The sequence below is a fragment of the Calonectris borealis genome, chromosome 38, assembly GCF_964195595.1.
Source record: "Calonectris borealis chromosome 38, bCalBor7.hap1.2, whole genome shotgun sequence".
Lineage (NCBI taxonomy): Eukaryota > Metazoa > Chordata > Aves > Procellariiformes > Procellariidae > Calonectris > Calonectris borealis.
In genome coordinates, this window is record NC_134349.1 from 427,677 (window position 1) to 449,293 (window position 21,617).

The window sequence follows — 21,617 nt, forward strand, 5'->3', positions numbered from 1 at the left end:
GATACAACGAGGCAGCACTGCGCCGCCATTTTCCCTCTCAGCCCTACGGGGGCCGAACGGATCGAGCCGAGGGGCATGCTGGGATGTAACGAGGCAGCCCAGCGCCGCCATTTTCCCTGCCGGCGGGCGCCGAGCCGCGCGGTGCATCCTGGGTAAAGCCGCGCGTCTCCTCCGCCATGGGGGTGCGGCGGGGGGCCCGCAGCCAGGCGGGGCCGGGGCCGGGGCCGCGGCTGGAGCCTGACGCCGCCGGGTATTTCCGACGGGCTCTGGAGACGCTGCAGGAGGGGCTGAGCGCGGAGGAGCTCGGTGAGGGGCGGCCCGGGGCGGGGGGGGGGGGAGGGGGCGGTGTGCGGGGATCCGTGAGGGAATTCGGCCGGGTCCTGAGGGGAGTTGGGGGTCCCTGAGGAGGCTTTAGAGTCTCTGAGCAGATTGGGGGGCTCAGAGAGGGTTTTGGGGCTCCCTGGGGGGGGTTTGGGGCTCCCTAAGCAGATCTAGAGGGGTTTGGGGGTTTCCGTGGGAGGTTTTGGGGGTCTGTGGGCGTATATTGCGGTATCAGGAGGGAGTTTGGGGGTCCGTAAGCAGATCTAGGGGGGATTTGAGAGTGTTTGAGGGTTTATGATGAGGTTTTGGGGTCCGTGAGGGGTTTTGGGGCTCCCTGAGGGGTTTGGGGGGGTCTGTGGGCAGACCTAGAGGGGTTTTGCGGGTCTGTGGGCAGATCTAGAGGGGGTTTGGGGCTCCCTGAGGGGTTTTTGGGGGTCTGTGGGCGAATCTAGAGGGGTTTTTGGGCTCCCTGAGGGGTTTTTGGGGGTCTGTGGGCAGGTTTGGAGGAACCCTGAGGGCTTTTGGGGGTGTTGGGGGGTGTTGTGTGGTTCTCAGGGGGTACATTTAGAGGTTTCGGGCTGAATAACTATATTTTGAGGTGGGAAAAGTGGATTTTGTCAGGTTTTTCCGCTTTTTGGGGAGTAATTGAAGAATTTTCTCTGTCTCTCGCTCTCCCGCAGCCCTTTTCGCCCCCAACGTGCTGGCGGAGGCGGTGGCGGCGGGACCGGGGGTGGCCCTGGACCCGGGGGGCTCGCGGGTGCTGCAGGCGCTGCTGCCCCAGGCCCCCCTGGGGACGCTGGCCCGGGTGCTGCCCCCCTTGGTGGTGGGGGGCCTGGGGGGGCCGGCGGGGCACCCACTGGGGGCCCGGGTGCTGGAGGCCGCCCTGGGGCGGGTGCTGCCCGCCCTGGGGGAGGCCGCGGGGCAGGCGGGGGAGGCGGCGGGGAGGGTGGAGGAGGCCGTGGGGGGGCTGGCGGCGGCGGTGAGGGGCGACCTCGTTGCCTTCGCCCGGCACCCGGCCGGCAGCTTCGTGGTGCGGGCGCTGCTGCGGGTGCTGGCGGGCGCCCCGGGGGCAGGTGAGGCGCTGGGGGGGGTCTGCGGGGGGTCAGGGGGGTCTGGGGGGGGCAGTGGAGGAGGCTGGGGTGCCCTGGGGGGTCTACGGGGGGAGTCTACAAAGGGTAATTAATTGGGGGGGGGTCTGGGGGGGGGGCCTGGAGGTCTGGAGGGGGCGACGGGGGGGCCTGGGGGGGGTCTGGAGAGCGACTTGGGGGACCCTGGGGGGGCAGTGGAGGAGGCTGGGGCGCACTGGGGGGTCTACACGGGCATTTGGGGGGGGTCTGTGAAGGGTAATTAATTGGGGGGGCGCCGGGTTTGCCTTTGTGCCCCCAGGACCCCCACAGCTGCCCCCTGGAGGGGCGGAGCCGAAGGGCAAGGGGGCGGAACTGACCCTCAAGGGGGCGGAGCTAGCGGCAGAGGGGGCGGAGCTTCCCCCCTCCTTCCTGCTCCTCCTGGGGCAATTAGCGGAGGCCTTCGAGGAGCATCTGCCCTGTAAGTGGCCCCGCCCCCTGCCTCGCCCCTGCCCCGCCCCCTGCCCCGCCCCCCACCCCCCTAAATCCCTCCTGCCCCCCCCCCCAGCCCTGCTGTCCCCGGCCGGCGCCAGCCTCTGCCTGCAGGTGGCGCTAGAGGCACTGCAGCGCAGCCAATCGCCTGCCTGCTCCCGCCTCTGCGACGTGCTCATTGGCCAGCTGGCCCCGCCCAGCCCTGCCCCTGCTGAGAGGTGAGTTCTGCTTGGGCCCTGGGGGGGTGGGGGGGGGCGCTGATTCGTCAGCTGGCTCTGAGGGTGCTGCTCCATTGGCTGAGAGGCTTTTGGTGCTGGTTTGCGATTGGGTGGGGGTTCACAGGTGCTTTTTGCTGATTGGCTTACTGGTCATCGTTTTGCTCGCCATTGGCCAGTGTTCTGTGGGGCCACTTCTTGATTGGCTGGTGATTCTCAGTGCCCTTTCCTGATTGGCTAGTTTGTCTTGAGAGTGCTTTCCATTGATTGGAGGTTTGCTGGGGCTGTTTCCTGATTAGCTGGCGCGTCTCAGGCACTGTTTGGTGATTGGCTGGGGGAGATTTGGCCTGTTTTCTATTGGTAATTATTTTTTTAAAAGGAGGTGTTGGTTGGTTAGCCAACCCGCAGGCTTCCCCCATTGGCTGGAAGCTTCTTGAGGCTTGCTTCTGATTGGCCAGGGGTCCCAAACCCCTTTTGCTGATTGGCCAGGCAGCCACCAGGCTGTTCCTCATTGGCTAGCACTCTACCGATGCTGGCTACTGATTGGCCAGACTGCCCTAGGGCTGCTTGAGGGGGGAACCTGGGCCTGGCTCTTGATTGGCTGGGGTCCTGGCTGCCCTTTTCTGATTGGCTGCCGCCAGCGCGCTGGTGCGGGGGCTGCAGGACCCCGAGCGCAGCCGGCTGCTGGAGGCGGCCATGGCGGTGGCGGGGCCCCAGCGCCTGCGCCAGCTCTTCCAGCAGCAGCTGAAGGGCCGCCTACGGGGCGTGGCCGCCCACCGGGTGGCCAATCACGGGCTGCAGCGCCTGCTGGACCACGCCCCTGCTGATGTGGTAGGCGGGGCTTCAGGGGGTGGGGCTTGAAGGGGCAGGGATGGAGGGAGGGGGGCCGGGGGGGGCGGAGCTGGGGAAGAGAGGGGTGATGGGGGTGTGGCCTAAAGGGGTGGGGCCTGCGGGGTCAAGGTGGAGCTTATTGGGGGGAGATTTGGGGCGGAGCTTAATAGGGAGGGGAGTAGTTGTGAGTGGGGCTATTGGGCACTGTTCCTTGGGGCGGGGCTTATGATGCAGAGGTGCAGCCTATTGGGCGGATCTGAGGGGGGAAGGTGGGGATTCCTGGGAAGATCCGATTGGGTGTGGTGCTTGAGGGCGGGGCTTATCCAGAAGAGCCTGGGGAAGGCGGGGCTCGTGGATGGGGGCGGGGCCTTGCAGCTGGCTGGGACCAATGGAGTGGGCGGGGGCTTGTGGGCACAGAGGAGGCGGGGCTGATGCTGGCTCCGCCCCCCTCCCCAGGTGGGGGAGGTGCTGTCGGAGCTGGGCCCCGCCCTGGCCGAGCCCTTGGCCCGGGGCCACCCCGGGGTGCTCGTGGCCCTGCTGGGCGCCTGCCGACGCCACCCCGGCCTCCAGCAGGAGGCGCTGCGCTGCCTTTTCCAGGTAGGCCACGCCCCTTTGCTTAGGCCACGCCTACTTGCTTAGGCTCCACCTATTTGTTTAGGCCCCACCCCTTTCATCTTAGCCCCACCCCAAACGCCACAAAGGCTTTCTATTGGACCCCAGTAGCGTCCCTCTTGAGGGTGGACAAGCCCCGCCCCCTCGAGCAGGCCACACCCCTCAGCGCAAGCCACACCCCCACATAGCTCCACCTAGTTTTGCGATGCAGGTTCCCTATTGGCTAGAGCAAGGGCTGGGCCCATCTCGAAACGCGTTGCCCTTTTAAGGGGTGTTGCTGCTTTAAGTGTTGCATTTTTATGTAGGCCACGCCTTCTTTTAGGAAGCCCTGCCCCCGTCAGAGCCTTGATGCTTTCGCCTTGGTCCTAGTGCCCTCCCTTGGTGTTGGGGGGGGGGTGTGTGTTTGTGTCACTTAACCCAGGCCCCACCTCCTTCACCCAGGCCCCGCCCCCTCAGAGGCCCTTTCCTAAGCCCCACCCTCTTCACCTTTCTCCTCCAATAGGCTTTCGGCTGCTGGGAGCCGCGGGAGCGACGCAAGGCCTGCGTGGGGCTCCTGGCTGGGCTCCGCCCCTTCGGGGGCGGGGATAAGGATGAGGAGGGGGCGGAGCCAGAGGTGAGGGGTGGGGCAAGGGGGGGAGCGGGTGGGGTGGTTCTTCCCTCCCTGACCCCCTCGTTAGCCCCCCCCGCCCCCCTTGTTTGCCCCCGCCCCCCTCTAACTTGCCCCCAAGCCCCCCTGCTGGCCCCGGCACCCTGTTGGCTCTTCCAGCCGCCGTTTTGTCCTCTGAAACCCAAAGTTTTGCTCCCTCGCACCATTATTTGCCCCCCTGCCCCCAAACTTGCCCCACCGCCCCCCTTGTTCTCTCTCAGGACCCCCCGGGGGGGCTTTTGGGGGGCCCCCTGACACCCCCCCCCCCTTTATTTCTCCCCGCAGCCCTCGCTGGGCCCCGTCACCCTCCCCGGCTCCCTCCTGCTCCAGCATCTGCTGCACTTCGGGGACCCGGGGCCGGTCCTGGGGGGGCTGGCGGCCCTGCCCCCCCCCGCGCTGGCCGCCCTGGCCCGCAGCCCCCCCGGCAGCCGGGTTTGGGACGCCCTCCTCGCCTCCCCCGCCGTGCCCCCCCGCGCCCGCCGCCGTCTCCTGCGCAAGCTGAAGGTAAGGCCCCCCCCCCCCGCAGCGTTTTGGGGCCAAATCCCCGTTTTCTGGATGTTTGGGGGCGGTTTCAAGCCCTCCCTCGAAGCCCGATGGCGGTTTCGCGGCCCCCCGTCGCGCGGCGGGGCGGTTTCGAGCCCCTCCCGTAACAAAACGGAGAACGTTAGCGGCCCACCCGGCTGGTTTTGAGGCTCCTCCCTTTGCTGACGTCACTTCCTGCTCCGCTCTCCCCCCCGCAGGGTCACTTCCTCTCGCTGGCGTGTCACCGCAACGGCAGCCGCGTCCTCGACGCCGTCTGGGCCTCGGCCTCCGCCCCCGCCCGTGCCGCCATTGCTGACGAGCTGGGTGAGTGCCGGGGGTGGCGGGGGGAGGTGACGGAGGCGGCCCCGCCCTAACGCCCCCCCTCCCCCGCAGCCCCCCAGCGCCAGGCCCTGCAGCGCGACCCCCACGGCCGGGGCGTGGCCCGGACCCTCGCCCTCGACCTCTTCCTCCGCCGCCGCCGCCTGTGGGAGCGGCTACAAGCGGCCCCCGACCGCCGCCACCGCCTCCTGGGACCCCTCCTGGAGGACTGACACCCCCCGCCGGGGGCGTAGAGCGGGCGCCGGGCGCCGGAGAGGTGCCCTGGAGGACTGTGGGACATAGAGAGGACAAGCGGGGGGAGAGAGAGCGTCTCCCAGCGCCTGGGGTCGTGGAGGACCCAGGGTTCTCTTGTCTGCTCCGGACCGCAGAGCTGCTGGAGGACTGCTGGCCAGAGCGGCCCCCCCGCACCACAGAGCTGCTGGAGGACTGCTGGCCAGAGCGGCCCCGCACCACAGAGCTGCTGGAGGACTGCTGGCCAGAGCGGCCCCCCCGCACCACAGAGCTGCTGGAGGACTGCGGGCCAGAGCGGCCCCCCCCCCCCCCCCCCCCACCACAGAGCTGCTGGAGGACTGCTGGCCAGAGTGGCCCCCCCACCACAGAGCTGCTGGAGGACTGCTGGCCAGAGCGGCCCCCCCCCCCCCCCCCCCCCCCCAGAGCTGCTGGAGGACTGCTGGCCAGAGCGGCCCCCCCACACCACAGAGCTGCTGGAGGACTCGGTGCCAGAGGGGACGGCTCCGGGGCCCTTCCTGCCGTGAGCACCATAGAGTTTCCCAAGGGGAGGGGCCGGGGCGACGCTCTGGTCCCTGGTGCCCTGCTCGTGTCTGCTCCTGCTCTCCCACCATCCGTTTTTCTATGTAAATCGGCGTTTTTTCCACTTTTTCCTATTTTTCTTGCGGTGAAGGGGCGGAGCTTGATGCCTTGGCCCCTCCTCCTTCCCACAATGCCCTTCGCCCCCCTCCCAACAGCCCTTTTGTCCCGGCGATGGGTTCCCCGACCCCTCTCCGTCCCTTTATTGAGGCGGTTAGGGGGGGAAGGGGCGGAGCCACAGGGAAAAGGGGCGGGGTTGCGAGGCAGGGGGCGGGGCTCAGCCGTCCCAGGTGACCCTCTGGGGCGGGGCCCCGTCCAGGAGGCGGCGGAGGGCGGCGGAGAGGCTCAGGAGGCTCCGCCCCGCCGCCCGCGTCAGGGCCACCAGCAGCCGCAGCAGCTCCCTGCGGGGGGGAGGTGGGGCTCAGAGCCGTGGGGCGGGGCAGCCCCGCCCTGCCCCACCCTGCCCCGCCCAGCCCCACCCTGCCCCGCCCACGTACCTCAGGAGCCGCTCGGGGCCGAGCCCCCCACGTCGCAGCGGAGCCCTCTCACGGCCGCCGACACCCGCAGCTGCCCCACCAGGTCCCGGGGACTCACCTTGGCCAGGGCCACCGTCACCCGGGCCACCTCCTCCTCCCCCGGGCGGGACCCCCGGGGCACCGCGGGCTCCCAGCGCTCTGCGAACAGCCCGGCCTGGGGGGTGGAAGAGGGGTTGGGGGGGCAATGAGGTGCCTGGGGGGGGTCCCTGGGGGAGATTTGGGGCTCCGGGGGCGGCCCTGCGAAGGAGCAGGGGGGTTTTTGGGGGTCTGGGGGTGTATTTGGGGGTCCGAAGTGAGCTATGGGGGGGCCCGAGGGGGGTATTTGGGGTCTCACCTTGGGGGGCTCCCAGTGCTGCCCCGGCGCCAGGGCCACGAGAAGGGTGTGGGGCGCCAGCGCCCCGAAAACCCCTCCGTCTCCACCGCCGTCCCGTCCTCTGCCAGCACCAGCGTCACCCGCGGCCGCAGGCTCAGCGCTTCCCCTGCCTGCCCGGGGCGGGGGGGGGGGGCAATTAGGGGGTCCCGGGGGCACACGAGGCCTGGGGGGGTGTTTGGGGGACCCGGGGGATGCAGCAGGGGGGATCCAGGCACAATTGGAGGGTGTTGGGGGGGGCCTGGAGTAATTAAGAGCAGCTTAAAAAGCATGGGGGGAGCGAGGGAGAATATTGGGGGGTCACTGGGGGTAATTACGGGGTCCCTGGGGTAATTAGAAAGACCAGGGGGCTGCCAAGGGGCAGTTAGAGACCCTTGGGGGCAATTTGGGGGTCCCGGGGGCATCTGGGGGGCTTCTCAGTGGGCAAGTAAAGACCCCGAAGGTAATTTAGGGGCGGCCCAAAGGGCAATTAAGGAAAACCCAAAAACAATTAGAAAGCATCGGGGGTAATTATGGGGTCTGAGGAGGGAGGGGGGTTCCCGGGGGCAATTGGGGGGTCCTGGGGGCAATTGGGGGGGGTCCCAGGGGGGCAATTAGAGGTCCTGGGGGGCTCCCAGGGGCAATTAAGGGTAGTCTAGGGACAACGAGGAAGCTCTGAGGTAACTGATGGGGGTCCTGGAGGCAACTGGGGGGTCCCAGGGGCAACTGGGGTGGGTTGGGGGTCCCGGGGGGAGGGGGTGTCTCTGTCCCTCACCTGCTCCCGCAGCTCCTCCAGGCTGGCGGCCACCAGCCCCCGGGGCCGCCCCCGCCGCTGGTCGCACACCCAGAAGGGCCGGGGCTGCGGGGCCGGGGGGGACCAGGCCCGGCGGGCCACCGCCCTGGGGACGGCGGTAGCCCTTAACATGGCGGCCCCCACAGCCAACATGGCGCCCCCCGGCGACCCCCACAGCCAACATGGCGGCCCCCAGGGACCCCCCCCCATCCAACATGGCGGCCCCCCGGCCCCCCGCCCCAGCCGACGAGGCCCCCTCACCGCAGCACGTCCATCCCGCGGTGGCGACCCAGGCGTCCGGGGTGGGGGCGAAGTCCGAAGTTCAGGGGAGCGGCCGCAGCTCCCGCCCCCAGGACTACATTTCCCATCGCTCTCTGCGCCCAGCGAGGCCCCGCCCCCTCGCCGCAGGCCCTCCCTCGGCCCCGCCCCCTTCGCCTCAGGCCCGCCCTCGGCCCCGCCCCCTTCGCCTCAGGCCCGCCCTCGGCCCCGCCCCCTTCGCCTCAGGCCCTCCCTCGGCCCCGCCCCTTCCCGTGGTGCCCCGCGCGGCCCCGCCCCTTCCCGTCGTGCTCTGCGCGGCGGCAGCGGCGGCGCCATGTTCCTGCAGTGCTACAGCGACGAGCGCGGCGAGCGCGTCTACACCCTGAAGGTACCCGGGGAGGGGAGGGCAGGGCCGGGGAGGCTCCGGGAGGGCTCCGGGGGTCCCGGCCCGGCCTCACCCTCCCCTTCCCTCCCCGCAGAAGGTGTCCCCGGCGGGGCAGCCCACGCGTTCGGCCCACCCGGCCCGCTTCTCCCCCGACGACAAGTTCTCCCGGCACCGCCTGGCCCTGAAGCGGCGGTTCGGCGTCCTGCCCACCCAGCGGGCGCGGCCGCTCCTCTGAGGGAAGGAGCCCCGGCCCTGGCGCGGAATAAACCCATGAGATGGAAACGGCTCCGCGTGGTCCGGGGGGGGGGGGGGGGGGCGGGACGCGCCGAGACACGCCCCTTCCCCTGGCCACGCCCCCGCCTTTAAAGCCACGCCCCCAGCTGCGGTGCCCCCCCGTTCTCAGCGCTCTCCCACCGCCCTCTTGGCCACGCCCCCTCCGCTCTGCGCTCCGCCCACCCTAGTCCCCGCCCACCCCAGCCTTGGCCCCGCCCCTGCGGCACCTCGCCCCTGCGGCAGCGGGGAGGGGCGTGGCGGGACGTCACCCGGCGGCGGCGGCGGTGGGCGCGCGCCCGCCCCTCCCTCCCTCCTTCCTTCCCCCCCCCACCCCTCAGGTAACGGTCGTAACGGTCGTTCCCGCCCTTGCCGCGCGGCCCCGGGGCGGCGGGTTTTTTAAGCCCTAAGATGACGAGGAGACCCCCCTTGGGGGGGAGCGGGGAGCCCAGGAACGGCGGGGTTTGGACCCGAAACGCGGGGCTCGGCGTGGGGGGAGAGGGGGGAGTTGGGCGCGAAAGGGAGGGTGGGGATCTCCATGCCCCGAAAAGGGGGAGTTTGGCCCCAAAAGTGGGTGGTCTAGGAGGGGGTCAAGCTCCTGGGGGGGGGCGGGGGGGCTGAAATGAGGGGATTTGGCCTCAGAGCGGTGGTTCTGGCCCCCGGGTGCCAGTGGGGTTTGGTGGTGCCAGCCCCCGAAGTGGGGTTGTTTCCTCACGATGTGGATCAGGGGGAGCGATGCCCCAAAATGTCTTGATTTCAGCCCGAAACAGCAGCCTGGGGCACCCCTGGCTGGGCGGGCTGCCCCGGAGGGATCTGCTGCAGATAAAGCGTCCGTTTTTTCCCTCAGAGTGGCCGTTTTTCCCCCCCAAGTGGCTGATTTTCCCCCAATGCGGCTGTTTTTCCCTCAGAGCATCAGTTTTTCCCCCAATGCGGCCGTTTTTTCCCTCAGAATGGCAGGTTTCACCTCAGAGCGGCCTTTTTTTCCCCAGAGCAGCCCTTTTTCCCCCAAAGCGGCCGTTTTCCCCTCAGAGCATCAGTTTTTCCCCCAAAGCGTCAGTTTTTCCCCCCATAGCGGCTGTTTTTCCCTCAAAGTGGCCGTTTTTCTCCCCAGAGCGGCCTTTTTCCCCCCAAAGTGGCCATTTTTCACCTCAAAGCGGCACTTTTCCCCTCAGAGTGTCAATTTTTCCCCCAAAGCGGCTGGCTGTTTTCCCCTCAGAGCGTCAGTTTGTCCCCCAAAGTGGCAGTTTTTCCCTCAAAGCGTCAGTTTTCTCATCAGAGCCGCTGTTTTCCCCCCGAAAGCAGCTGTTTTTCACCCAATGCAGCCGTTTTTCCCTCAGAATGGCAGTTTTTCCCCCCAAAGCATCCGTTTTCCCCCCAAAGCAGCCATTTTCCCCCCCAAAACAGCAGTTTTCCCCTCAGAGCATCAGTTTTTCCCCCAAAGTAGCAATTTTCCCCTCAGAGGTGCCGTTTTTCCCCAAAAAGGGGCTGTTTTTCCCTCAGAATGGTAGGTTTTACCCCGAAGCGTCGGTTTTCCCCTCAGACCGGCCATTTTTCCCCTCAGAGCATCAGTTTTTCCCCCAAAGCGTCAGTTTTCCCCCCCATAGCGGCTGTTTTTCCCTCAAAGTGGCCGTTTTTCCCCCAGAGCAGCCTTTTTCCCCCCAAAGTGGCCATTTTTCACCTCAAAGCGGCACTTTTCCCCTCAGAGTGTCAATTTTTCCCCCAAAGCGGCTGGCTGTTTTCCCCTCAGAGCGTCAGTTTGTCCCCCAAAGTGGCAGTTTTTCCCTCAAAGCGTCAGTTTTCTCATCAGAGCCGCTCTTTTCCCCCCGAAAGCAGCTGTTTTTCACCCAATGCAGCCGTTTTTCCCTCAGAATGGCAGTTTTTCCCCCCAAAGCATCCGTTTTCCCCCCAAAGCAGCCATTTCCCCCCCCAAAACAGCATTTTTCCCCTCAGAGCATCAGTTTTTCCCTCAAAGCAGCCGGTTTTCACTCAGAACAGCCGTTTTTCCCCCAAAGCGGCCGTTTTCCCCTCAGAGCATCAGTTTTTCCCCCAAAGTAGCAATTTTCCCCTCAGAGGTGCCGTTTTTCCCCAAAAAGGGGCTGTTTTTCTATCAAAGCAACAGCTTTTCCCTCAGAATGGCAGGTCTTGCCCCGAAGCGTCGGTTTTCCCCTCAGACCGGGCATTTTTCCCCTCAGAGCATCAGTTTTTCCCCCAAAGCATCAGTTTTTCCCCCCATAGCGGCTGTTTTTCCCTCAAAGTGGCCGTTTTTCCCCCCAGAGCGGCCTTTTTCCCCCCAAAGTGGCCATTTTTCACCTCAGAGCGGCTGTTTTTCCCCCCAAAGCGGCTGTTTTCCCCTCAGAGCGTCAGTTTGTCCCCCAAAGTGGCAGTTTTTCCCTCAAAGCATCAGTTTTCTCATCAGAGCCGCTGTTTTCCCCCCAAAAGCGGCTATTTTTCACCCAATGCAGCTGTTTTTCCCTCAGAATGGCAGTTTTTCCCCCCAAAGCGGCAGTTTTTCCCCCAGAGTGTCCATTTTCCCCCCAAAGCAGCCAATTTCCCCCCCAAAACCAGCAGTTTTCCCCTGAGAGCATCAGTTTTTCCCTCAAAGCAGCCGGTTTTCCCCTCAGTCCGTCAGTTTTTCCCCTAAAGTGACAGTTTTTCCCTCAAAGCAGCAGTTTTTCCTTCAGAGTGGCAGTTTTTCCCCCCAAAACAGCAGTTTTTCCCTCAAAGCAGCAGTTTTTTCCCTCAGAATGGCAGTTTTTCCCCCCAAAGTAGCAATTCTTCTCTCAGAGCTGCCGTTTTTCCCCCAAAAGCAGCTGTTTTTCACCAAAGCGACTGTATTTCCCTCAAAGCAGCAGTTTTTCCCTCAGAATGGCAGTTTTTCCCCCCAAAGTGGCCGATTCTGCCCCAAATTGGTACTTTCTGCAGCAAACTCTTGGTTTCTGCTACGAAGAGGCTGTTTTTCTCCAAAAATGGGATTTCTTTTTCCCCGGGGATTGCTTTTTTCCCCGCGGAGGTGGGTATTTTCCCTGTAATGTGGTTTTTTCCCCCCAGAGTGGGAGGTTCCTTCCCCAAAATGGCTTTTTTGCCCTCAAAAATTCCTGTTTTTCCCTGAAAGCGGCAGATTCTGTACTACAACGGCACGCTTTGCCGCAAAGCGTTGGTTTTTGCCGTCACGCAGCCGTTCCTCCCCCCAAATGGCATTTTTTCCCCCCAAAATGACTTTTATTTTGCCACAAGTGAGTTTGTTCCTTCTCAAAGGGGCGCTTTTCCCCCCAAAGTGCCTTTTTTCGCCCCAAAGCGGCAGCCCCTGCGCCGATGCGGTGTGCGGCAGTGGTGTCTGTCACAAACCTGCCGTTCTGCCCCCAAAACGGTGCTTTCTTTCCAAAAATGGTGTTTTTTCCCCAAAGCGGTGTATTTTTTCTCTCCAAAAATTGGTTTCTTTGTTCTAAAATGTGGGTTTTTTTTTCATAAAAATGTCTGGTTTATCCCCCAAAGCGGCGGGTTCTGTGCCAGAACGGCACGCGCTGCACCAAAGTGGTGGTTTCCCCCAAAATGGCTGTTTCCCCCCCAAAATGTATTCTTTGCCCCCAAAATTGTTACTTTCTTCCTAAAAATGGCTGATTCCCACCCAAAAACCCCTTTTTTCTGCAAAAAATGGCAATTTTTCTCTTCGGAATTGATCTTTCCCCCCGAAATGCCTGTTCACAGCAAAAGTGGCAGTTTCCCCCCCAAAACAAGCTACTTGCCCCCCAAATGGCAACTTTTCCCCTCAAAATATTTATTTCTCCCTCAAGATGGTTGTTTTCCCCCGAAAGTTGCTATTTCCCCCGCAAAATGCTTTTTTCTCTGGAAAAGAAAAGCTGTTGCCCCCCAAAATGCCTGTTTCCCGCCCAAAATGGCCGTTTCCCCCCAAATACCCTTTTCCCTGCAAAAATTGTCTGTGTTGCCCCCTAAAATGGCTATTTTCTGTGTAAAATGGCTATTTTCTGTGTAAAATGGCTATTTTCTCTCTAAAATGGTTATTTTGCCTTTAAAATGGTTATTTTCCCTCTAAAATGGTTATTTTTGCTCTAAAATGGTTATTTTCCCTCTAAAATGGGTATTTTCCCTCTAAAATGATTGTTTTTCCTTTAAAGTGGGTATTTTCTCTCTAAAATAGTCATTTTCTCTCCGAACGTGGCTGTTTCCCCCCAAAACGCCCCTTTCCCCGCCAAAAAGTCAGTGTTGCCCCGGAACGGCTGATTTCCCCTCAAAATCCCTGGTTTCCCGCCCAAACCCCTGTCTGCCCCCAAACTGCCTGGATTTCCCCCAAAATGCCGTGCTCTCCCCCGCCCCACTCGGGCCGTGTCCGGGCACTTTCTCCCTCTCATTCTCTCCCCCCGCCCGGCGCAGGTCCTGGGTGACCTCATCACTGACCTCACCGCCGCCTTGCTGACCTCACCATGTCGGGGGCGGGGCTGGGGGCGCGGCCCTGGCGGGGAGGGGCGGAGCCTTCGGAGAGCAGCCCCGAGCCCCCCTCCCCCTCCAGCTCCCGCCCCCCCCGCTCCGACACCAGCCCCAGCCCCAGCGAGGAGACCACGCCCCCCCTGCACAGCTCCGCCCCTGGGCGGGGCCGAGCCGGGACAGGGGGCGGGGCCGCAGCACGCCCCACCCCTCCGGAGGCCGGCCTGGCCTCCGACAGGAACCTGGCGCTCTTCGAGGTGAGTCCTCGCCCCCTCGTTAGCGGCCCCTCGTTAGCGGCCCCTCGTTAGGGACCCCTGGCGAGCGCGCCCCGCCCTGCCCCGTCCCGCAGGAGGAGCTGGCCACCCGCCCCCGCGTCCCCGCCCTGCTGCGGCGCATCGCCCCGTACAGCGCCCTCAGCCCCGACAGCGACGACGGGCGCGCCCCGGTGAGGGACCCCGGCGGCCGGGGGCGACCCGGGGGGGACCCAGGAGTTTGGGAGAGGGGACCCCGGTGTTGGGGGGAGGGACCCAGGTGTCCCGGGGGGGGGACCCAGGAGTCTGGGGGGGGACCCGGGTGTCCCAGGGGGGGACCCCAGTGTTGGGGGGGGACCCAGGTGTCCCGGGGGAGACCCAGGAGTTTGGGGGGGGACCCGGGTGTCCCAGGGGGGGACCCCAGTGTTGGGGGGAGACCCAGGAGTCTGGGGGGGGACCCGGGTGTCCCAGGGGGGGACCCCAGTGTTGGGGGGAGACCCAGGAGTCTGGGGGGGGACCCGGGTGTCCCAGGGGGGGACCCCAGTGTTGGGGGGAGGGACCCAGGTGTCCCGGGGGGGACCCAGGAGTCTGGGGGGAGACCCGGGTGTCCCAGGGGGGGACCCCAGTGTTGGGGGGGGACCCAGGTGTCCCGGGAGGGGACCCAGGAGTTTGGGGGGGGACCCAAGTGTCTGGGAGATGGGACCCCAGTGTCGGGGGGGGGACCCAGGTGTCCCGGGGGAGACCCAGGAGTCTGGGGGGGGACCCGGGTGTCCCGGGGGGGACCCCAGTGTTGGGGGGGGACCCAGGTGTCCCGGGGGAGACCCAGGTGTCCCGGGGGAGACCCAGGAGTTTGGGGGGGGACCCAAGTGTCTGGGAGATGGGACCCCAGTGTCGGGGGGGGGACCCAGGTGTCCCGGGGGAGACCCAGGAGTCTGGGGGGGGACCCGGGTGTCCCAGGGGGGGACCCCAGTGTTGGGGAGGGACCCGGGTGTCCCGGGGGAGACCCAGGAGTCTGGGGGGGGACCCGGGTGTCCCGGGGGGGACCCCAGTGTCGGGGGGGGACCCAGGTGTCCCGGGGGAGACCCAGGAGTTTGGGGGGGGACCCAAGTGTCTGGGAGATGGGACCCCAGTGTCGGGGGGGGGACCCAGGTGTCCCGGGAGGGGACCCAGGACCCCGTGGGGGGGAGCGGGGAGCCCCCCCGGGGCGGGTGCGGCGGGTGACGGTGCCCCGCGCAGGCGCGGCGGCTGCTGGGGACGCTGCGGGGGGTGGCGGCCCCCTCCCTGCAGACGCTGCTGGGGCTGGTGCTGGTGCTGCGCCTGCCCTGGGTGGTGGGCACCGGAGGGGTCCTGCAGGCCGCCGCCATCGCCCTCCTGCTCGGCGCCTGCGTGAGTGCCCCGGGGTCGGGGGGCGCGGTCAGGGGTCGGGGGGCGTGGCCTGGGGTCACGGGGGCGCTGCTGTTGGCTTTTCCCTGGGGGGGGGGGGGGTCATGCCCCAGGGTTAGGGGTCACATGCAGGGCCACTGCTGGGGTCAGGGGTCACGCCCCGGGGGTCAGGGGTCGGGGGTCGTGCCCTGGGATGGTGCCTGGCTCGGGGTTGCGCATGGGGTCGGGGGTCACATCTGGGGTCGGGGGTCACAGGTGGGACCTGGGGTCAAGCCAGCTGGGGGGCAGAGGGGAGGGGTCACCGGGGGTCACCGGGGGTCAGGGGTCGCGCCTCCCCCCCCAGGCCGTGCTGACCGCCGTGTCCCTGAGCGCCATCGCCACCAACGGCCTCGACCCCGGTGAGCGCGGGGGGGGGCGGGCGGGGCGGGGGTGCTGGGGGGACCCCTGCCCTGCCCCCCGCTGATGTCACGGGTGGGCGTGGCAGGGGGCTGTCCCCTGGGGCTGCTGTCGGGGGCGCTGGGCCCCGAGGCGGGGGGGGCCGTGGGGCTCTGCGCCTTCCTCAGCGCCGCCTTCGCCGCCGCCGCCGCCGCCCTGGGGGCCGCCGAGATCCTGCTGGTGGGTCGGGGCCCTTTAAGGGGCGGGGCCCGCGGAGCCGGGGGTGGGGCCAGGCAGGGAGGGGGCGTGGCCACAAGGGGAGGGAGCCATGGGAAGGGGGCATGCCCACAGGGGAGGGGGCGTGCCCACAGGGGAGGGGGCGTGGCCACAAGGGGAGGGAGCCATGGGAAGGGGGCGTGCCCACAGGGGAGGGGGCGTGCCCACAGGGGAGGGGTGTGGCTAAGTGGGGGGTGTGGCTAAGTGGGCGGGGCCTCATGGGGGCATGGCTGTAGGGGAGGGGCTGCCTGGGGGTGGTGGGTGGGGCCTGAGGGCAGGGGAGGGGCCTTGAGAGACCCCAGGGGAGTGGGTGGGGCCTGATAAGAGGGGTGGGGCTTCCTTCTTCCACACGGGGGGGGGCATTGGGGGCATGGGTATCTTGAAGGGGGCGGGGCTGGGGGAGGAGACTCCTGGGGGTGTGGCCTCCTGCCAACAGGCGGGGCCGGGTAGGCGGGGCCAGGTGGGCGGGGCCCGGGTGTCTCACCCCTCTCTCGCAGGTGTACTTGGCCCCCCAGGCGGCCATCCTGCCGGGGCGGGGCCGCGGGGGCCGGCTGAACAACGGGCGGGGCTATGGGGCGGGGCTGCTGGGGCTGCTGGGGCTGGGGGCTGCCGCCCCGCCCGCCGCCCGCGCCGCCCCCCTGGGCCCCGCCGGGCTGCTGCTGGCCCTGCTGGGGCTGCAGGCGGGGGCCCTGCGCGCCGCCCTGCCGGGGGGGCCCCCCCACGGGTGAGTCGCCCCCCTTCCCCCCCCCCCAAAACCGGCGGGCGTGGCCCTGACGAGGCGCTGACGGCCCCCTCCCCGCTCCCCCAGGCTCTGCCTGCCCGCCCAGCCCGGCGGCCGCCTCCAGCCCTGCCCCAGGGGGGGCAACGGCACCCGGGGGGGGCGGCCGGCCTTCCCGGGGCCCAGCGCACGGCTGCTGGCGCGTGAGTCTGGGGGGGGGGCACGGGGAGGGGGAGGCCGGGGCGGGGTGGGGGTGCGGAGGGGAGGGACCCAGGCGTGGCCCGCCCCGCCCCACAGAGAACCTGTGGCCCCGCCCCCCCGAGCCGGGGCTGTGGGAGGGGCCAGGCGAGGCTGAGGACGACGATTCTTCTTTCGGGGTCCTGCTGGGGCTGAGCCTGCCCACCGCCTCGGGTGAGTGGGGGGACCCCGGCCTCGGGGGGGGCCCAGGGGTCCGGGGGGGCACCCAGGGCGTTCGGGAGGGGACCCAGGTGTCCGGGGGGGCACCCAGGGCGTTCGGGAGGGGACCCAGGTGTCAGGGGGGGCACCCAGGGCATTCGGGAGGGGACCCAGGTGTCGGGGGGGGCACCCAGGGCGTTCGGGAGGGGACCCAGGTGTCTGGGGGGGCACCCAGGGCGTTCGGGAGGGGACCCAGGTGTCGGGGGGGGCACCCAGGGCATTCGGGAGGGGACCCAGGTGTCTGGGGGGGCACCCAGGGCGTTCGGGAGGGACACAGGGGACCAAGGAGGGGACCCCAGCATCCTGGAAGGGGACCCCGGCCTTGGAGGGGGGGACCCAGGGGTCCAGGGGGTGCGTGTCCGGGGGGGACCCAGGCATCTGGGGGGGCACCCAGGGTGTTTGGGAGGGACCCAGGGGTCCAAGGAGGGGACTCGGCGTCTGGGAGGGAACACGTGGGGGGGCCCCGGCATTCGGGGGGGCCCTGGGCACCCTGGAAGGGGACCTGGGTCTCCGAGGGGGTACCCAGGCATCCCGGGGGGGCCCCCAGGCGTGGGGTACATCCGGGGGGGCTGCGGGCGGGACACCCAGGTGTGGGGGGCAGGGGTGCTGTGGGGCTGCAGCCGCTCCGGGGAGCTGCGCGACGTCGCCCGCTCCGTCCCGGCCGGGAGCCTGGGGGCCGCCCTGGCCACCGCCCTGGGCTGCATCCGCCCCCACCCCTTAGGGGGGGCCCCGAAACCTGGGGGGGGCAGGGGGGGCAGGCTGAAACGAGCGTCCCTCCAAAGGAGGGGGAGCGCCTGGGGGTAAGGGGTCTGTTTTGGGGCGCTCTGGGGGGGTTTGGGGGGCAGCGACCCCCATGTGTGCCCTGGGGGGGGGTCACCCCGTTTTGGGGTGGGGGTGCCGGTTTTTGGGGGGGCGTTTCCTTGACAGCCCAGACCTGAGCGCGGCCCTGCTGCTGGGGGCCTCCGTCGAGGGGCAGCTGCTGCGGGACAAGTGAGTGTCCCCGGGGGTCCCCGGGGGGTCCCTGATGTCCCAGTCGTGTCCCCGGGGGGTCCCCAGTGTCCCCAGGGGGGTCCCTGATGTCCCATTCGTGTCCGCGGTGTCCCCAGGGCGTCCCTAATGTCCCAGTCGTGTCCCCGGGGGGTCCCCAGTGTCCCCAGGGGGGTCCCTGATGTCCCATTTGTGTCCTCGGGGGGGGTCTTGGTGTCCCCAGGGGGGTCCCTGATGTCCCAGTCATGTCCCGGGGGGGTCCTGGTGTCCCCAGGGGGGTCCGTAGTACCCTTAGGGGGGGTCCTGGTGTGCCAACGGTGTCCCCAGAAGGTCCCCGGTGTCCCCAGGGGCTTCCCCAGTGTTCCTGGTGTGTCCCTACAGCCCTAGAGAGGTCCCCAGTGTCCCAGTGGCGTCCCTAAAGAGTCCCCAGTGTCCCTAAGGGGCTCCCCAACACCCCCAGGGGTGTCCCCAACGCCCCTGTGCCATCCCCTGTGCCCCCGAGGGGCTCCCCAATGTCCCACCGCTGTCCCCAGGGGGGTCCCCAACACCCCTGTGCCCCCGAGGGGGTCCCCAATGTCCCATTGCTGTCCCCAGGGGGGTCCCCAACACCCCTGTGCCCCCCGAGGGGGTCCCCAATGTCCCATTGCTGTCCCCAGGGGGGTCCCCAACACCCCTGTGCCTCCGAGGGGGTCCCCAATTCCCACCGCTGTCCCCAGGGGGGTCCCCGTGGATGTCCCCGATGTCCCAGCCGGGTCCCCCCCCAGGTTCGGCGGGTCTCTGCGGGGGACGCCGGTGGCGGGGGCGGCCTCCTGGCCCTCCCCCTGGGTGCCGCTGGCCGGGGCCCTGCTCTCGGCCGTGGGGGCCGGGCTGCAGGCGCTGCTGGGGGGCAGCCGGCTGCTGCGGGGGCTGGCCCGCACCCGCGCCCTCCCCCTGCCCCAGGTGAGCCCCCCGACGTCACCGCGGCGTTGGCGTCACCGCGGCCTCCTCGTCACCGCGGCGTCGTCGTCGTCACCGCGTCCCCCTCTGCTCCGCAGGCGCTGGGGCGGGGGCGGCTCTGGCCGCTGGCGGCCACGACGGCGGTGGCCGAGCTGGGCGTCCTGCTGGGTTCCCTCGACCTGCTGGCTCCCGTCCTCTCCGTGTGCGGTGACGCCCCCCGCCGCCGCCCGCCTCACCGCGCCCCGCAGGCGGTGACGCCGCCTTCCTCCCTTCCTCCTCCTCCTCCTCCTCCCCAGGTTCTGCCTCAGCTCCTACCTGGGCCTCAACCTGGCCTGCGCCCTGCAGGGGCTGCTGCCCACCCCCGGCTGGAGCCCCCGCTGCCGCCTCTACCACTGGTGAGCCCCCGGCCCCGGCCCCCCCGGGGGGGTCCCCGGGACCCCCCGCCCACCCCCGGCTCCCCCGCAGGGGGGTCTCGCTGGCGGGCGCGGGGCTGTGCCTGGGGCTGATGCTGGTGACCTGCTGGTACTGCGCCCTCCTGGCCATCGGCATCGGGGCCACCGCCTACAAGTACCTGGAGTACCGCGGGTGAGGGGGGGCCCCCCGCCCCGCTTGGGGGTCCCCGCGTGCCCCCCGGGGCTGCGGCTGACCCCCCCCTTCCCTTCCCTTCCCCCCTCGCAGGGCGCAGAGCGAGTGGGGGGAGGGGCTGCGCGGGCTCTCCCTCAGCGCCGCCCGCTTCGCCCTCCTGCGCCTGGAGGACGGGCGGCCCCCCGCCCCCAGCTGGAGGTGAGCGCCCCGGGGGGGGCCCCGACACCCCCCTGCCGTCCCCTGGGTCCCCCAGGGGGTCCCCAATTCCCAACGGTGTCCCCGGGGGGGTCCCCAACACCCCCTGCCGTCCCCTGGGTCCCACAGGGGGTCCCCAACGCTGTCCCTGAGGGGGTCCCCAACACCCCCCTGCCATCCCCTGGGACCCCCAGGGGGTCCCCAATTCCCAACGGTGTCCCCGGGGGGGTCCCCAACACCCCCTGCCGTCCCCTGGGTCCCACAGGGGGTCCCCAACGCCCCAACGCTGTCCCTGGGGGGGTCCCCAACACCCCCCTGCCGTCCCCTGGGTCCCACAGGGGGTCCCCAACGCCCCAACGCTGTCCCCGGGGGGGTCCCCAACACCCCCTGCCGTCCCCTGGGTCCTGCAGGGGGTCCCCAACGCTGTCCCTGGGGGGGTCCCCAACACCCCCTGCCGTCCCCTGGGACCCCCAGTGGGTCCCCAACGCCCCAACGCTGTCCCTGGGGGGGTCCCCAACACCCCTCTGCCGTCCCCTGGGTCCCACAGGGGGTCCCCAATTCCCAACGGTGTCCCCGGGGGGGCCCCGACACCCCCCTGCCGTCCCCTGGGACCCCCAGGGGGTCCCCAATTCCCAACGGTGTCCCCGGGGGGGTCCCCGACACCCCCTGCCGTCCCCTGGGTCCCACAGGGGGTCCCCAATTCCCAACGGTGTCCCCGGGGGGGTCCCCAACACCCCCTGCCATCCCCTGGGTCCCACAGGGGGTCCCCAATGCTGTCCCTGAGGTGGTCCCCAACACCCCCCTGCCATCCCCTGGGACCCCCAGGGGGTCCCCAATTCCCAACAGTGTCCCCGGGGGGGTCCCCAACACCCCCTGCCGTCCCCTGGGTCCCACAGGGGGTCCCCAACGCCCCAACGCTGTCCCTGGGGGGGTCCCCAACACCCCCCTGCCGTCCCCTGGGACCCCCAGTGGGTCCCCAATTCCCAACGGTGTCCCCGGGGGGGTCCCCGACACCCCCCTGCCGTCCCCTGGGACCCCCAGGGGGTCCCCAATTCCCAACGGTGTCCCCGGGGGGGTCCCCGACACCCCCCTGCCGTCCCCTGGGACCCCCAGGGGGTCCCCAATTCCCAACGGTGTCCCCGGGGGGGTCCCCAACACCCCCTGCCGTCCCCTGGGTCCCGCAGGGGGTCCCCAACGCCCCAACGCTGTCCCAAGGGGGGTCCCCAGCGTCCCCAGAGGGTCCCCAACGCCCCCGCGCCCCCGCGGGGCTCCCCCCCCCCCCCCCGCGGGGGTCCCCCGCCCCCCAGGCCGCAGCTGCTGGTGCTGCAGAAGCTGGACGAGGAGCTGCGAGCCACCCAGCCCCAGCTGCTGGCCCTGGCCGCCCAGCTGCAGGCGGGCAAGGGGCTGACGGTCGTCGGCTCCGTCCTGCCCGGGGAGCTGCCCCGTGACCAGCCCCGCGCCCGCGCCGCCGAGCAGGTACGGGCCTGGGGGCCTACGGGCCCGGCGCCTATGGATCTGGGGACCTATAGAGCTGGGGGCTTGTGGGGCTGGGGGCCTATGGATCTGGGGGCCTGTGGGGGTGGGTCCCTATGGGGCTGGGTGCCTGCGGGGTGGATCCCTATAGCCCTGGGTCGCTGTGCGTCAGGGCCCCTATAGCCTTGGGTCCCTGCGGGTTGGGTCCCTATAGGCTGGGGCCCCTATAGCCTTGGGTCCCTGCGGGGAGGGTTCCTATAGGCTGGGGTCCCTATAGCCTTGGGTGCCTGCGGGGAGGGTCCCTATAGGCTGGGGTCCCTATAGCCTTGGGTTCCTGCGGGGAGGGTCCCTATAGGCTGGGGTCCCTATAGTCTTGTGTCCCTGCGGGTTGGGTCCCTATACGTCTGGGTTCCTATGGGTTAGGGTCCCTGTGGGGCGGGTTCGTATAGGACGGGGTCACTACAGGGCTGGCTCTCTATGGGTTAGGGTCCTTGAGGGGTGGGTCCCTATAGCCCTGGGTCCCTATGGGCTGGCTGCCTATGGATTGGGATCCCTATGGGCTGTAGTTCCTATGGGCTGGGTGTTATGGGCTGGGGTCCTTATGAGCTGGGTCCCTATAGGTTGGCTCCATAGGGACTGGGGTCCCTATGGGCTGGGTTCCTATAGGCCTGGCTCTCTATGGGCGGGGTCTCTATGGGTTGGGGTCCCTATAGGCCGGGGTCCCTATGGGCTGGGGTCCCTATAGGGTGGGGTCCCTATAGGGTGGGGTCCCTATGGGCTGGGTCCCTATAGGGTGGGGTCCCTATGGACTGGGTCCCTATGGGCTGGGTCCCTATAGGGTGGGGTCCCTATGGACTGGGTCCTATAGGCCGGCTCCCTATGGGCTGGGGTCCCTGCGGGGCGGGTCCCGGCGGCCCCCCCCCAGGCGCCCCGCCCTGACGCCCCCCGCCCCCAGGCGCTGCGGGCGGGGCTGGCGGGGGCGGGGGCGCGGGGCTTCGTGCAGGTGCTGGTGGCGCCGGGGCGGGGGCCGGGGCTGGCGGCGCTGGTGCAGGGCTGCGGGCTGGGGGCCCTGCGCCCCAACGCCGTCCTGATGGGCTGGCCC

At 68.7% G+C, this 21,617-nt stretch overlaps 4 protein-coding genes across 6 annotated transcripts in view; 3 read left to right on the forward strand and 1 right to left on the reverse strand.

The window, feature by feature from the left end:
* Positions 1 to 58: 58 nt before the first annotated feature.
* On the forward strand, positions 59 to 5,580 carry LOC142074555 (nucleolar protein 9-like). 2 transcript variants are annotated; one of them, XM_075135250.1, is made up of 10 exons: positions 59 to 306; positions 1,002 to 1,394; positions 1,708 to 1,866; positions 1,954 to 2,095; positions 2,734 to 2,923; positions 3,380 to 3,520; positions 4,038 to 4,148; positions 4,467 to 4,685; positions 4,922 to 5,027; positions 5,097 to 5,580. In XM_075135250.1, exons 1-10 carry the CDS (start codon positions 177 to 179, stop codon positions 5,252 to 5,254), a joined length of 1,749 nt encoding a protein of 582 aa, XP_074991351.1. In that variant the 5' UTR covers positions 59 to 176; the 3' UTR covers positions 5,255 to 5,580. The 2 variants fall into 2 exon arrangements, with proteins under 2 accessions (XP_074991351.1, XP_074991352.1); XM_075135251.1 differs by lacking the exon at positions 1,708 to 1,866.
* Positions 5,581 to 5,893: 313 nt separating this feature from the next.
* Positions 5,894 to 7,845, reverse strand: LOC142074556 (lipid transferase CIDEB-like). Of its 2 annotated transcripts, XM_075135254.1 has the most exons (5): positions 7,789 to 7,845; positions 7,510 to 7,633; positions 6,720 to 6,868; positions 6,347 to 6,539; positions 5,894 to 6,250 (listed from the first exon to the last, which is right to left on the reverse strand). In XM_075135254.1, exons 1-4 carry the CDS (start codon positions 7,800 to 7,802, stop codon positions 6,461 to 6,463), a joined length of 366 nt encoding a protein of 121 aa, XP_074991355.1. In that variant the 5' UTR covers positions 7,803 to 7,845; the 3' UTR covers positions 5,894 to 6,250; positions 6,347 to 6,460. The 2 variants fall into 2 exon arrangements, with proteins under 2 accessions (XP_074991355.1, XP_074991354.1); XM_075135253.1 differs by lacking the exon at positions 7,789 to 7,845 and having other exon boundaries at positions 7,510 to 7,683.
* Positions 7,846 to 8,034: 189 nt separating this feature from the next.
* LOC142074599 (H/ACA ribonucleoprotein complex subunit 3-like) lies at positions 8,035 to 8,452 on the forward strand. Its single transcript, XM_075135309.1, has 2 exons — positions 8,035 to 8,173; positions 8,265 to 8,452. Exons 1-2 carry the CDS (start codon positions 8,120 to 8,122, stop codon positions 8,403 to 8,405), a joined length of 195 nt encoding a protein of 64 aa, XP_074991410.1. The 5' UTR covers positions 8,035 to 8,119; the 3' UTR covers positions 8,406 to 8,452.
* Positions 8,453 to 11,054: 2,602 nt separating this feature from the next.
* LOC142074580 (solute carrier family 12 member 6-like) overlaps positions 11,055 to 21,617 on the forward strand; it is an 11,328-nt gene continuing 765 nt past the window's right edge. Inside the window, exons 1-18 of the mRNA XM_075135279.1 lie at positions 11,055 to 11,450; positions 12,830 to 13,137; positions 13,230 to 13,325; positions 14,368 to 14,517; positions 14,858 to 14,912; positions 14,999 to 15,129; positions 15,663 to 15,889; positions 15,974 to 16,086; positions 16,181 to 16,294; positions 16,941 to 17,039; positions 17,272 to 17,329; positions 18,091 to 18,265; positions 18,361 to 18,464; positions 18,559 to 18,657; positions 18,728 to 18,847; positions 18,941 to 19,045; positions 20,350 to 20,518; positions 21,471 to 21,613. Coding sequence (XP_074991380.1) covers positions 12,880 to 13,137; positions 13,230 to 13,325; positions 14,368 to 14,517; positions 14,858 to 14,912; positions 14,999 to 15,129; positions 15,663 to 15,889; positions 15,974 to 16,086; positions 16,181 to 16,294; positions 16,941 to 17,039; positions 17,272 to 17,329; positions 18,091 to 18,265; positions 18,361 to 18,464; positions 18,559 to 18,657; positions 18,728 to 18,847; positions 18,941 to 19,045; positions 20,350 to 20,518; positions 21,471 to 21,613 — 2,216 coding nt within the window. The 5' untranslated portion in view covers positions 11,055 to 11,450; positions 12,830 to 12,879. The remainder of the gene's footprint in view (positions 11,451 to 12,829; positions 13,138 to 13,229; positions 13,326 to 14,367; positions 14,518 to 14,857; positions 14,913 to 14,998; positions 15,130 to 15,662; positions 15,890 to 15,973; positions 16,087 to 16,180; positions 16,295 to 16,940; positions 17,040 to 17,271; positions 17,330 to 18,090; positions 18,266 to 18,360; positions 18,465 to 18,558; positions 18,658 to 18,727; positions 18,848 to 18,940; positions 19,046 to 20,349; positions 20,519 to 21,470; positions 21,614 to 21,617) is intronic.